This window comes from Myxocyprinus asiaticus, chromosome 49 (genome assembly GCF_019703515.2).
Source record: "Myxocyprinus asiaticus isolate MX2 ecotype Aquarium Trade chromosome 49, UBuf_Myxa_2, whole genome shotgun sequence".
NCBI classification, from domain to species: domain Eukaryota; kingdom Metazoa; phylum Chordata; class Actinopteri; order Cypriniformes; family Catostomidae; genus Myxocyprinus; species Myxocyprinus asiaticus.
This window is the reverse complement of record NC_059392.1, coordinates 8,959,881-8,975,492: the sequence shown is the minus strand read 5'-3', so window position 1 is coordinate 8,975,492 and position 15,612 is coordinate 8,959,881. Positions and strand designations below refer to the sequence as shown.

The following is a 15,612-nucleotide window of genomic DNA, read 5'->3' as shown; positions in this document are numbered from 1 at the left end:
GAGATGTCACCCAATCGCCCTGCTGCGGGGGCTCTAGAGCCGGAATTAAAGTGTTTCAGTAAGTGTCTGGTTTTCTGTCAACTGCACACAAGAATCAACGCATAGTCACTGAGCAGTGTAAAGGCAGCTATAAATGGTTACATATCTGCAAGGAAGACAAGACAATTCAGTATTCCATTAGATGTAAGAAAGAAGTCCAGTTGCAAATAGTAAGACAACATCAGTATGTATGTAAGTCAATTGGGAATTTGAAAAATATAACATTTATAAGAAACAAAAATAGTTGGCGCATCTTAGGCTTCAATTATCGACAAAACAATGTTTAAATAGAGTCTGTACTTCAAGCGGTTCAAGCTGAATTAATTGCATAAGTTTGAGAATTTGGTTTAATGGTTTAGCACAAACCCTAATCAGAATGTTCAAGACAAATGAACTAATGCCAGGGCTTTTAGCTGCACGACGTAAGATTTTTTTGGTTAAAAATGAACAGATTGCCATTATTGATTGAGTACATAAACAAAGTGTTCAAAACAATGTCCTTACCTTACCCCGATTCACTACGGTATACCTATAAAAAATTATTAGTGTTTTGAGCTGTCAGGTCAGATTTGGCATGAAATCGCTGGCTTATGTAGTTTATCTTTGCGTCATTACATGTCTGTAAACGCATGGAAGGAGAAACTACGTTCGGCTCAGTCAGCCACACTCACACGGTTCAGGACAGCATCACAGTAATCTGGATGGATGTTTATCTGTTATTCATTTGGCGAAGTTGTTTACCTGCTATAATGTTTAATGATAGGGTTGTTGAAGCTTATATTGGTTGTCATGGTTTTATGAATCAGACATTGCTCGTGTTGACCGATCATGATCGGGAAGTTACTGTGACATGTTTACTAATATTTATGACTTCTGAAATTGACGTCTTGTAATTGTTATATTGCATATAAGCATGTTATTTTAATGTTTTATAAAGTATATTTTATCCCTAACATTATTGAATCCTCGTTTTATGTTTTCAGGTTACGGTGTTATTGTGTGCATTGCATAGACATACTATTATAGTATTATGGTTCACTTGCATTATCAACTGAGGCTGTACAATATAATAATAATAATGAAGTCTTCCATTGAACTCGTATCAGCCATATCACGTGTTTCACCTCTTAAATTGATGTGTAGTACAATAAAAACATTAATAGTAGATAAAACACTTGAATAATCATATTAAAATAAACTGGTAGTGATTGAGGTGATTCCCCTGTTTTCTATGTAAAAGCGCTTTGAGTGTAGTGTTATAAAAGTGCTATAAGTGTAAAATTCATACATTAAAAATATGTACAATGGCGGCCAACTTTTTTAAATAATGTCCAGATTTAGTTCTTATGGAAAGAAATTGGTACTTTTTATTCACCAAAGTGGCATTCAACTGATCACAATGTATAGTCAGGACATGAATAACTTGAGAAATTATTGAAAAAAAATTTCAGAACTTCTTAAACTACTTCAAAGAGTTCTCATCAAAAAATCCTCCACGTGCAGCAATGACAGCTTTACAGATCCTTGGCATTCCAGCTGTCAGTTTGTCCAGATACTCAGGTGACATTTCACCCCACGCTTCCTGTAGCACTTGCCATAGATGTGGCTGTCTTGTTGGGTACTTCTCACGCACCTTGCAGTCTAGCTGATCCCACAAAAGCTCAATGGGGTTAAGATCCATAACACTCTTTTCCAATTATCTGTTGTCCAATATCTGTTTCTTTGCCCACTCTAACCTTTTCTTTTTGTTTTTCTGTTTCAAAAGTGGCTTTTTCTTTGCAATTCTTCCCATAAGGCCTGCACCCCTGAGTCTTCTCTTTACTGTTGTACATGAAACTGGTGTTGAGCGGGTAGAATTCAATGAAGCTGTTAAAAGCTGTTGAAATTAGCAATTTAGCACGATTACTCAAGGTGTTGGAGTGATGGCTGCTGGAAATGGGGCCTGTCTAGATTTGATCAAAAATGACTTTTTTTTTCAAATAGTGATGGTGCTGTTTTTTTACAACAGTAATGTCTCTGTACATTATTCCAAACTTTTGGCCGCCAGTGTAAATAAGAGTGTCTTATCTACATCAAAGCAAGTAATATTTACGTTTTAAATGTTTAATCATGTAACATAATATCAACATGAAAATAGCACATTATGACACCAGCTCTGAGTATCTCCCAGTCATTATCTTACATTTATCTTACACATGCGATGTCTAGAAGTAAGCTCAAATCATGAGATTCATCCGCCAGAAGAGTAGTGCAGAAACACGACTGACATAAAGTGTTCTTCCGCAAATTGCTTTCAATTTTAAGTTTCAACCACATGTCACTAATTAAAAGTAGTGCAGCTTTAAAGTGTTCAAGGGGACCATTGTGCCATGCTTGCTTTAAAAAGTCAGGCTTTAAAGTACACCATTCATAAATACATTAGTTTTCCTTTTAAGAAGAGAAGAAAAAAGGAGAACTGGCTAAATGAATCCCCCTTTACTTCCCTGAAGTCTGATCACAGGAAATGTGCGTAGATGTCACAAGTTAAAGAAGTCAGCGAAAACTCTCGGACAAAGGCCGACACTGTTTATCTGGCTTCATGCCAACCATCAAACCCTTTGCTCTGCTCACTTAGTATGAAAAGCTGCTTTCCTCCTTCCTTCATTAGCCCTCTAATCAGGGTTAGTACATAACTTCACGTTGATCCCGAATCAGAAGTAATCGAGTAATGAGGCCACTTAGAATGCAGACCTGCACTCCAGCGTTCCTATGGGACACCCTGTGTTTCATATTATCCAGCCATGAATTCCAATTGATTTCATCCAGGGAACAGTATTGGCTGAAGCAAAGCATGCAATTCGAATCCCATGCTTTTGCAACTTCATCAGGACTGTAAGAAATTACCACCATGTAGTGGCACAACTTCAAAACGGGTGAAACTGAATGAAGATTACATTTTAATGGTATGACATGCTTCTTGCCTTGTCAGAAGCTAGCGTGAGTGATGGGGGCCATGGCGACATGGACAGAATTACATTGCTGCTTAATGGCGGTAACCTGAGCAGTGATCCCTTAAATTATGCCTTTCTTCTTCATCTCTGTGATAAATGAAGAAATGAAGATGGAGGAGGGACCAGTGAATTCGGGACAGAGTCCATAGACTTTACTGCAATGCTAAAAATATTATGTTTTGCTGACTCAAAGTCCTTTGTTTTCATAGAGCTTCTCTTTTTATTGGTTTTATGAGAAATTTATAATAGCTCTGTGCTAGTACAAATTATATGCTCTGCATCAATACTGCATACTGTAGATGCCCTGAATTCAAGATGATCTCATCCCTACCAGAGTAAGAGGAGAAGAATTTTGCAGTCCTGCAACTTGGCTCATAGATCATTGTCATGAAGAAGGTGAAGAACTAAAGCTTACTTTGCAGATCTGGTGGAGGAGTGGTTGGTGCACCCTGGGGTGTATTGAAAGCCATATTGACCTGTGCAGCATCTACTCGGTCGAACTCGCTGTCTTTCTGTTCTGCACCAGCTGAGCCCCCTTCACCTAGTCCCGTCTGTTTGCTTATCTACACCAAACTTAATGCTTTTCAAACCTGAGGGCCTGATGCTTAATGGGTGGGAATTGATTCAGAAGGGGAGGGGTGTGTACGCACTTTCCGAGATACAAAAGAAGTGTTAAAATGTCCATAAATGTATGAGGTGTAAAGAATTGCCTAAAAGATAGCAAGCAACTCCCACAATACAGTAAGGGAACGGTCGTTTACGGTCTTCTGATGTAGGAAGAATTACTCAACCTCCCCTTTTTGACTCTCTCTTTTCTGTTTCCTGCGGCAGACAAGCCAGGGCCTCTCCAGTCTTCAAGGGGAAAATTGATTTTGCAGTTGCGTCTCCAGTAAGAGGCCTGAGCTGATAAGGCAGAGTAGGCAACCTCAGGACCTGCAGACATGCTCGCATCTCTCTAGAACCTTCAAGCTGGGCTCTATCCCGCCCCCCCCCCAACACTTTCTATCACCCTTCTTCTCCCTCTCAACTACCAGTGCTGCCCTTGTCTTGGCCTCAAGCACTGACTAAAATCGGCAGTTCTAATATGATTGGCTGGCTGAAAGCAACTTCTAGGAGTAAGGCACCACTCCACTACTGTGATCCAGACACCGGAATCTTCTCTTTAGCCTGCCGAAAGTGCGATTGACTACACTGTGCATTTGGATATATGCCAGGTCATAATGCTCTTCTCCATCATTTGATCGTTTTTTTGATTAATTACTGCTGTCGTGATTGATAGAAAATGTACAGAAGCATCTCTTAATAAAATTCAATTTACCACCTGATTTTCGAGCGGTAATAGGGTAATGTGTATTGCGCCAGGCACAATCTATAATGAGCCTAATTTACATAGAAGGGAGTCATGCTCAAGATGCAGTACTATTTTAGCACTGATTGTGCCTGCTTAAACTAGATTGTGGATGGTTAGTGAATAATACGCTGCTTTTTGCACTGAAATGCCATGCACAAAAGCGGCACAACTATTTAGGCAATTCACCCATCAGAGTTTTAATCAATGCACAATAGCAAGTAAACTAGATATTCACAAGTAGACCTTTATATTCAGCCTTGTTTTCTGAGTTATGTCTGTGCAATAATCCGTACTTATTACTTCAGGATGGAAAGATTTTCTCATTACAAAGTCCACATTTTTCCCTATTCTTCCAGTGTTTTAGGTACAACAGTTCACAGAGACGACTGCACTATTATTTGAATGAATTTTTTCAACTAAACGGCACATAAAAGAAAAACAAACTGTAGTTCGTTACTTTAAACAATGGTCTCTTCCTGTCTAAGTGGGTCGTTTTTGGCCAGAAGAAACTGCAATGAGGACCAGGCTTCATTCCACAAGTCAAAATTTGGCTACGCAAGACTATTGTTACCCCAAAGTCCCTGCCAACACAAAGAGGCCTTGTAACCACAACTAGATAGATGAGTACTTGCTGAGTACAGTCAACTTGAAACCGAGGAGTTTCCTTCCCTAAATGACACCTCTAACTGCGGGAGTTTCACAAAACAGCTACAGTGCAATCATTTGGAGTCAGGGCTCAAGTTTTTACTCTGACAAATAGAGGATCTCAAAGTTCGACATCTGACATGGCAACATGTAAATTAATGGGAAAGACCCCCTTGGTAGGATTAGCCATCTTGTAATGAAGATTAATGTTCATGTAATGAAGGTTCACCTGATCTTAAAGGATCAGCTTGTGACAGTTTAGTTTTAAATGGGATTGTAATCTCACTGCCATTTAAAAGTCATTATAGTGATTTCTTCACTAACAATTGAAGTGTATGCATGAAGTCATAGTGCGGTGCCAGGCTGAATTCAAGTATGATTAAGCAGTTCTCCCACAGTGGATTTTGGGTGTAAGCAAGCTGCCCATAGGGGACAGAGTTTATTACTTTAAGTGGAGCTTAACATAACCCTCTGTTTGGGTAGGCTGTCAGCCCTACAACAACCTCTCAAAGAAAAATGTCTCCATTCACAAGAAAAATAAACTAGTACAATGCAATTATTACACTTAACATGAAGAATTTGGGCTGCACCATGTTCCTCAAAGGTTCTTTCATCTGCAAATGCTGTTTTGCATTAAAGCAGCAAATGCATTTATGTGAAAACCAATGTACAGTAAAAGGAGCCAAAATGTTTACTTTGCAGGAATGTAAATTCTCTGTGTGTGAAACAAAGTTATTACCTCCATGGTTAATGTATGGCTAAAATAATTAATGGCCTTTGCTTCTTGCCAAGGAGAAGGAATCTTAGAGAATGCAAGTTTTTGTGGTTCGACCTAACCTGCACCTCAATACAGCATTTAGTCTCATCCAGTGAATGTTTTAAAGGAGAGTCATAAATCATCTCAGTGTGTTATTTATTTATTTATGGTTGGTTGTTTATTCCATGGCCCGAAGCTTCAGCAACTGACCATTGGCTATTTTATTGCCGTCACAGGAAAAGAACGTACCAAATTTACTAAAGAACACCATCCTGAATTGTACCACATTAAAGAGGGACATGCATCATGCTTTTGAGCCATGAAAATGCCCTGTTAGTTCCTGCAGTGTTGTCTTCCCATATTAGGATCCAGATTTGTAGCAGATCCAAGGTGTTAGACATGGGGTGCATGTAGAAGTTTGGGATTTACTGCCATTGCCTGGTCTTCATTGTTTGATGCATCTCGTCTTCACCTTTATTCTTGGACATTTGTGGTTGAATTCCCAACTCGTATTCCCAACTCTATCTTCAGTCAGTGTGCCTTCTGTCCTCTAGAGGTAACTGTGGAGAGAACAACAAAAAAGGATTAAAAGAGAAAAAAAAAAACAAGCTAGAGACTGACATCTTGGAGTTCCTGGTATTCTGTTCAGCAAGATTTAAAGTGAGGCAGAGCGCAGGAATGAAGCAGATGACTTGGCCTGCTGATTATTCCTGCAAAACGGCAGATTTACTGTCCACCTGACACCACACTGAAGAATTTCAACTCCTCCAACCAGCAGTGCCAGCCAAGAGAACACTCACCGCTTAGACTGTGGACAACCGCTGTGCATTTCCTTAGCTAAACCCAACAATAAATGTGGGAGATCCAGTCCAGCCACCAACACTCGTGCCCATTTATTAGCCAGTTAGAAGTAACGAATACTGTAGGGTTAGTGTTATGCAGACCACAAGAAAAACATGACAACGGGGTTGGAGCACTATTTGAGTTGACCTTAATTGGTTTAGTATCATTTTAATAGGCTGTATTTGGGTGAATTTCTCCCTATAACTGCATCTAGTGGAAAACAGTGGGTGCCAGTTACAGTATGTGGCATGTACGAACAAGTACTTCACAAAGATCAAAATTAATGAAAAAAGTTAGATGTAACATTGACATCAAACATGGGGTAACTTGTTTTCATGTTCCAAATGTAAATATTTGCGAATGCGAATATACGCAGATGCAAAAATATTTGGTGAGTAACAACTTGAAATGCTTTTTGAAATAACATGATGTAATACGGGAGGCTTTGAGTATGTTATGTAGGGTTATGTAGACAACAGCTAAACATCTTAACATCAGGTTTTACGTGCTATTTGCAATGACTTATATGGTTTTAGTCCAATTTCAAGCTGTAATAGGGTGTAGTTTTGTTTTTAGCTATTTTTAGATGCTGAATCTTGTAGTAGATGTTTGTTAATGTTTAGTGGAAACTATTATCGGTAATGTGAAGCAGCAGCCAGGAGCTTCTGGGATTGTCATTTTTTTTGGGTTCTTAATCATTCCTCACACCTGTAACATGGAAGATGGCTGCACCCCCAATGAGCCATGTATTATATGCCATCTAAATCATATCTGCACTCGGATGGAAACATGAATAAGAAATGGAACCATCTTGCTCACTTTATTTGCATCGCTCACTGTATTCTGTACCAGGTGACGTATTGTCATCTTAGGAGCCCTCTGTGCTGGCCTGCTATCCTTGCCTTTTTTCTTATAAAAGCTGCTCTGCTGACATCACTGGCCATGTGGGTTGAGAGAAGAGTTTGGAAAGCAAAACACGCTTGGCTGGAACCCGGCAGCTGGACAATGCAGCCTGTGTCCTCCTAAAGCACCAGCTGGAGTGGAACTTCAAATCCTCTCTCCAACTTTTTCCTGTCTGTTTGTTTTTTTTTTTTTTTTTTTCTTCTCCTAGGCCTCAGTTCCTCTCTAAAATTGCTTTTCTCATCTGCTTACGGGGCAGCAGTGGCTCACTGGGTAATCGGGGGCAGTAATTTCTGGATATGCTGACCCACTTTCATGGTGTGGTTGGGTGAAGATTCATGGTCCCTGGTCTATTTCACTCAGGGCTTCCTCTGTGTGCCTCCTAAAAAGCCTGAAGTTTCATTTTAAAGAAAGCAATGTGTGGACAAAAGCTGCAACTCCTTTGTAACATTCAAGAAAGGGAGGGAAAGGAGGACACAGGAAACTTGGGCTTCAACTCAAAGGTATAACTTAATAAACAACTCAAAGGGCTTTTCAGCAGTACACTCTTTAGCTCAACTCAAACTAGTCTTTTTCAGATGGGTAGCTCTCTCTCCCTCATCTCTGGCATGGTCCCTTTTTATCGCTCTCCCCAGTGCTTATTGCAATCAGAAACAGGTGTTAGACCTTATAGCACTCAGGCGTGTGCACCCTTACCACTTTCTCGCTCTCAGGACGAACGCTCGACCACGCCCCCGCCGCCACATCCTTAAACTAAATGCAAAAATTATTTTTACATTTTCAGAAGAAAATGGTAATGGTGCTTGTCTGTGCAAAACTTGCCACCCCAATGCTACAGAATTGTGAGCAGTTTCCAGGGCTTTGCTGTGCAGTTGCTAGAGTTTTCTGAGTTGTAGCTAGAGGATTTTTAATGGCCCTTAAAGAACCCACCCCCATGTCTATGGGATTTTTTTTGCCCGTTTTATCGTCCAACAGGCAAAAAAATCAAGTCTGATTGCATGGAAAAGGTTCACCTCTCCTCAAAAAGCCTTACAATTTAAGGCGTCATGTTGATGAGTTACGCACTGAAGTTTAATACTTCGGTTTAGGGGTTTCAAAAGCAACCTTACTGCAAATACGAGTAATAGTAATAGTGATGGTTGCCTTAGCAAGCAGCACTAATAACATTTTGTTGTTACTGTTTTTTCACACTGCAGCCCTGTTTTTTTCTCTCTTCTGCTGGATACTTGGTTCTGGATACTTATTTATCTGATGTGTTATCTGTTTGACTTTCTACGACTTTCGCTATCTGTTCTGAGTGGTCTGGCTATACAGCTTTGTGATCTGAACTTTCAAACTTCACCCAAGTTCCAGTAAACTGTAACTTCACTGCGGCCTTATCCTGAAACGTCCCAGACACCAGAACTTAATTGCTCATGATCATCTTCAGCTACTTTTCCTAAGACTAGAAGACTAAAAAAGAAAGTCAAATGTCTCAAAAACGCAAACGCAAGCATTGCCCGTTCTTCTGCTCTTTTGGCACGGATGATTATAAATGTTCATGGCCAGATAGATGAGCTTACTAATGACAGTGCTTCCGCTTCAGTTTTCAGTCTTTAATAACTACATGTTAATCACTTTTATGTTGTCATTTGCCATATAAAAGCAGCCCATATGGGTCAAGAAATATATTGTTGGAGACTTCAAATCGGAGTTGAATTGCAGTTTTACAGCAGAGCTCCCTAGTGAAGTAGTAACAACTTCGGCTGTTCGTGTGGGATGTCGGCCTCCTTTAACCTTCGAGCAAATTTGTTGAGCTCTTTTGAACCAAAGCTCCGTTCCAAAACCTAGTGAGCTGCCCACTGCCTTGACAGGTAGCTGCCTTCTAAGGTTACGTCCACACTAATATCTCTTCGTTTAAAAACGCATTAGTTTCGCCTCTCATCCACACCCCAAAAAAGGAGGATGATACATTACCGCATACTTCAGAAAACGATGATGTTAGGAAACTGAAAACGAAAACACACTAGTGTGGATGTGGCCTAAAGTAGCATTCTAAACATCATGGAACCTTATAAGTGACTAATTTGGAACACACTATATAGCAGTGTTCCCCAATTAGTTTTCACTAAGGGCCAAATTCTGTCAACAATAAAAAGTCAAGGGCCACGGCCGTCGATGTAATGACAAATGTTTTTGTGCTGCTGCTATTTATTATTATTACTATTGTTTTTATTATTAAGAGTCATGCATAAATATTCTGATTTTTTAAAAAAAAAATTTTATTAGTTCTTTTTCTCAGTATTAGTAGCCTGTTTTATTTATTCAAACAATTATGAACATTTTGTTTGTATACTGATACACAAAACTACACAACTTTGCCTGATGAAACAAAAAAAAAAAAAAAACTAATGAACAATATGGATCTCCATGTCCTCCATGCAAGTCAACTGTACCTGCTCATCTCCAAACGGGATCTACTCCCTGCACTTTCCCTAATAGCTCTTTGCATGGGAGACTTGACTCGCAGGCCACGGCCACACCAATCGGTTTTCATCTGAAACTCCATTTTCAGTTTCCAAACATCATTTTCTGATTGAGAGCACTTTTGTAGCACTCCTTTTCAGTATAGAAAAACTCAGTTCTTGTGTGGGCGAGAAGTGTAAATATAGTGAAATCAATGCATTTTTAAACAAGTGTATTAGTGTGGACATGGCCGCAGTTAATTTCCATAGAGTTTGACATTAGCATGTTGCTATGTTAACGATGCAAAACTTCAATAAGCAAATAAATACACATCACACACAAATATTGGCTAAAATATCACACTGAACCGTTTTAATCCACAATTTTTGGTATTGCATGAAATTGTTTGTTTATAATCAGCAGTTTCTTGCTTTGTCAGCCATCTTGGAATTGTCTGTTCACTGAACTTGTTGCAAAATGAATGTCCTTCTCTGTGAAGGATACATATGATGCTGAATTAGAATTTGGCTGCAGTGAGTTATATTTGAGGGCTGCATAATGAAGTTGCCTACCTTTTTGGAACAGACTCTACTTTGGGAGTGTGCCTATCATGCCTGTGTAGGCAGCTCACTAGGTTTTTGACTAGGGCATATGTCTCACTTTCATTTGCCCACCTGTCCATTTACACAGGTGCTGTTTGAATTCACTGTTTGTGTTATGATTTAAACAAATCAACTAAAACTTCAAAAAGTTTCAAAAAGATCTAAGGTGACTAATTGAATTGGTTGGTCACCATTGCTCTCCTCTCTTCTGATGTTTTGTCTGTGGTCTGTTTGTGTTTATAATGGTCTGTATTGCCCTCTGCAGGACCCTTTGGATGTTGCACACTCAGTGATTGTCATCCGTTCCCTGGTGCCTGGTGGGGTGGCGGAGAATCACGGTGGGCTGCTCCCTGGAGACCAGCTGGTTTTTGTTAATGACTCTCATCTGGACACATGTTCTCTGGCAGAAGCAGTTGAGGTCCTCAAAACTGCTCCACCTGGGAAGGTCTACCTTGGAATTAGGAAACCACTGGTGGTAAGATTGAATATGTAATAATGGCCCCTTATTAGAAACCACTATTTTGATTATTTGGATTGGTTTTTATTTTGTTGAAAAGTATTATTTACTATAAGTGAATGGATCAGGATCATTTAAAGCCTTAAATCTAATCTAATCATGTTTAAGTGTTGATTATATAAATGTCATATTTGCCAATTTGAATATATTAATTTATGATTAGATGAAGTTTAATTTTTTGCTTTTGGGAATTGCTCTGTTTTGTGCTTATGTACTATCTAGCCAGAGGAGAGCAGTGGTTTGCAGCGGTCCTCTCTGAATGTAGAGAGTGTGAATGAGCAATCAGTTGCAAAGCAAGCCATCAGCCACACTCTCCTATCTATGACGGAGGTATTCAAGTTTAAAACTTCTTTACTTGGCAACACATCTTTATATACACACCACATAACTGTAGAGCAAATATGGATAAATGCAAACCTTATAGGGCTAGATTCTCTAATAACCACATTCTTCAAAAAAAAAAAAAAAAAAAAAAAAAAAAAAAAATATATATATATATATATATATATATATATATATATATATATATAAACACAGACTGCATTAAAAAATACTTTTAAAGACACACAGACACTATTCACTGTGCACTTACTCTATACATTATGTACTCGACCATCTAATGGATGAATTTTCAAAGAGAAGCATCGCCTCAAAACACTACCGTTATTTTTACTACACTGAAGCATTCATGGTTTTTTAGTCATAGAAAGTGATGTTTTGAACGCATGTGTAGTTAGCCAACCTCAGTTCAACATATATACAGTATCTAAAATAACATACATATTCACACAGCATGGTAAATCATTAAACTCACAAGGTGTAAGGTGCTGTCTTCACAGAAGTTTTGGTAGTTGCCACATTCGCCATTTATTACAACTGTTTTGTCAGGACAGTGTCATGGCCAGGTAACCCCGCCCCTTCTGCTACGTTGGGTAAGCTACGGCCGCGTTTATAACATTTCACAATAATATTTCACTCTTATTTTGGTTGAAGAAGTACATCATCCCGGTACTTGTAGTACTCTGCGTTTTGTTGTTTTCCTACCAGCACTACTTTCTACAAAATGGTATAGAATAGTATCCGAATAAGTATGCGAATTGGGACGCAGCTACAAAGAGAGAAAATGAGGAACAAATGAGCGTTCCTCCTGAGAGGGGTCTTTTTGGAAGTGATGCATGAGCCCCTTTTTGGGCCTTTGAGATGTAGTGTATTATCCTTGAATTTGAGCAAAGATGTAATTGAGGCGGCCGAGTCAAGTGCTGCTGTAAATCTACTTAAAACGAGACTAATCGCGCCATTAAGATTTTAGACTCGGCACATTTTTCATGGCAAATTGGTACTGCTCTCCGTGAGGGTGGGGGTGGTGAGCGAGGAAAGGCGCTGAGTCGGCTTGTGCGAACGATGCAGGGGGAAAAGTGTGCGTTCAGCTCTTATGATCAGTAAGTGTGTGCAAGAGGAGGACAGGCCCCGGCACCCTGTTGCAGGAAAAGAAAGCTGCTTTATATGTGGCAAACAGACGGGAGGTGAGATGTCTGTACCATCTACGCCCCCTCCAAAATAAGACATCTTTATTAGCAGATGATTGGATGAAGAAAGGTTATAAAGTCATATAAAATTGCAGTGGCACTATCAGGGGTTTTGTAATGAGACTTCTTTTGAAATTTAGGGGAGACTAAAACGAATCTGACAAGTTTGACGTGGAGTTGACTAAGTTTAGTCAAACCCTTGGGCAGTTCGCTGATCTGTGTTCACCGGTGGATCTCCTATTTTGCACCTACTTTTAAAAACTGAAAAAGCTTAGATTAAAGATGATATTTGTAATCCATTTTTAGCACTCTTTGTGTTCTCCAGTAAATTGTGGCAGTAACCACCATGTACAGTGGTTTTGTAGTGATTAATGTTTTTTGAGTACTGATTCTTAAGCTTTTATTTTTGGTCCCCCCCCAGTCTTTATTTGGATACATCTTTGCTGTAAATTATCATTTTGGTTCACTGAAATAAATATGCACATTTAGTTTATAATTGTTTGGAGGGTGGGTGTAGCCTAAAGGCCAAAAAATACTCACTTCTAGCTACACAAACTCTGTTTTGTGCTTTTTGTTTTAAAATGTTTTAGACTGCAATTCTTGACAATGCAAGTGCGTGTTGCAGTCTCAAGGTTGCCACAAGGGGTGCTGTAAATTAGTGTGAACTGTCCGCTTCTATCTAAAAAAATTAAATAAAGTCACTAGTCTATGTTGTATGACTGGTCGACTATCCTGACACATATATAGGTCTGTCTATAAACTATCATCATTGAGCCCTTAACCCTCCTAATGTCTTAAAGGTATATTCCGGGTTCAATAAAGGTTAAGCTCAATCTACAGCATTTGTGGCATAATATTGATTACCACAAAAATTAATTTTGACTTATCCATACTTAAAAAAAGAATAAAAATAAAAAAAAAACCTGTTACAGTGAGGCACTTACAATGGAAGTGAATGGGCCCAATTCATAAACGTTAAAATACTCAATGTTTCAAAATTATAGCCACAAGACACAAATTTTAGTGTGATAAAATCACTTAGTACCATTTCTGTAAAGTTACAACCAATTTTATAACTTCGTTGCCTTGATGATCTAATGTCAACAAACCCTTAAACATCTGTAGAAACTAAGATTTAAACCTCTTTACAACAGCCGGCAGTTCCAAAGGAGGGTGCTATATCGTGAAAATGTTTTACATTTAAATGTTAAAGTCCCCATATAATAAATCAGGCATATGAGGTATCATTTGAAAGCTTATAATCTGAACTTTTCAGAGATAACAATCACTTCTGCATTTGTTACATAAAATAACAAAATAAAGCCTCAAAACTTTTGCGTCACAAGTTAACCCCCCTAGAGGTAATGCTGTAGAAATATTTTTATGAAAATATAAGTCTTTCAAATAGCACATAAATGGACAAGTCATATACCAAATTAAAGCTCTCATTCTCAGGAATGTGACTCTTTATTTTGTTGCCCTAATACCATAGTTTAAAAGATTTTCAATAGAATCATAAAGTAAAATATGAGCCAAAAACTTTATATCTGCTTTTACCTTAGGCAGTTTTCTAAAAACATTTTTACTTGCTTGTGTGAATAATCCAATGTTATATCTTAGATGTCCAGAAATAAATATGCCATCCAGCAAGAAAAAGAAAGCTAAATCATCAGGAAAAATATGTTTTTGACTATTGATGATAAACAATGTTATATTCTCGCAACGGGGAGGATCTCCACTTTCTAATGACACCTAGGTTGAGCCTCTAGTCCACTCAGAGGCCGAGATATTCAATGAAACAACGAGGGTGGTGCATCAGCTGAAACTTAGACTGAATGTCTATGGAAAAGTACATCTTTGAGGGCTAAGATACAATAGTGCGCCACTTACTTTTCAGATCTGTATAATTTGAAGGAATGTGATAGAGAAAAAATGAGGTAGAGTGAACAGAACCAGAATTACATGTTTTAAAAAAAAAATGGTTTCATAAGATTATAAACATGTACAATATTATTTATGAATAATTGGAGCCGTTTTTGTATTGTGGGGGGAGGGGGGGGGGGGTTCTCTGAATTAAACCAATTTTTTTGTAAGTAGTCTACAGTATGTGCGAATGGTGAGCTTTTAAATTTGAGTGTGAAAAATTGTGGACAGCAGCCCAAAAATGCACTAGAGTTTAAGATGTTAAATAATACAGAAGACTTCATGTAAGTGCTTCTATAAGCTTCACATTTCTGCCTTTTTAAACCCTCCAGAAATTGGCCCCATTCACTTCCATTGTAAGTGTTTCACTGTAACTTCGGTGTTTGCTTTTTTTTCAGTGCGGTGCCTTTAGCCCCATTGTACCCTATTATATAAAATCATGTTAATAAACTTATTTACTAACATATTACCTGTTCAAAACTGTGTGTTTGCGTGTGTGGACATGTGCATGTGTGCACAAACCCGTTTTAGAGACAAAGGCAACTTGTGATAAAGATGCAGTAACCAGTGGGGAAGCTAGAGAACAGTATGGGGCTTGCGGCTAAAGTTGTGAAAATGTGAAATATTTTTGTCAAAATTGATTCATAGATGTACAAAAAACGATATAAATCTGTGTAACATCCAGAAAGTCTGAAGGTGAAAGGTCACAACTGGTTCTACCCATACAGGTCAAAATTTACCCATAAAGACAATGGACAAAAATACATTTTCTTTTTTATTTTGTTTGTTTTGATTGTCTTGACAAAATCACAACATTTGGTTGTAGTACCAAAAACTGTGTGGTTTTTATAATGTCTTCTTTACCTGTCCTGGGTCAAAAATGACTCGAATAAAATAGGAGGGTTGCAAGACAATTAATCCTTAAGTTGCTCCATGGATTTTGTCCCTATAATAATTTTAAGTTAAGTCACTTAGGGTTAAAAGTGTCAGCTAAATGGTGCATTAGAAAAAAAAAATTCAGGCCTAGCACTTATTCTACAGAGTAGCTTCTATGCATTTAAGTAGTCTCTTGAC

General features: G+C 38.5%; 1 protein-coding gene across 1 annotated transcript in view; it reads left to right on the top strand.

Moving 5' to 3' along the window:
* The window catches only part of patj (PATJ crumbs cell polarity complex component), a 156,729-nt gene that overhangs the window by 37,804 nt on the left and 103,313 nt on the right, over positions 1-15,612 (top strand). The window contains exons 19-20 of the mRNA XM_051693194.1: positions 10,838-11,047; positions 11,312-11,419. Of these exons, the coding sequence (XP_051549154.1) occupies positions 10,838-11,047; positions 11,312-11,419 (318 nt within the window). The remainder of the gene's footprint in view (positions 1-10,837; positions 11,048-11,311; positions 11,420-15,612) is intronic.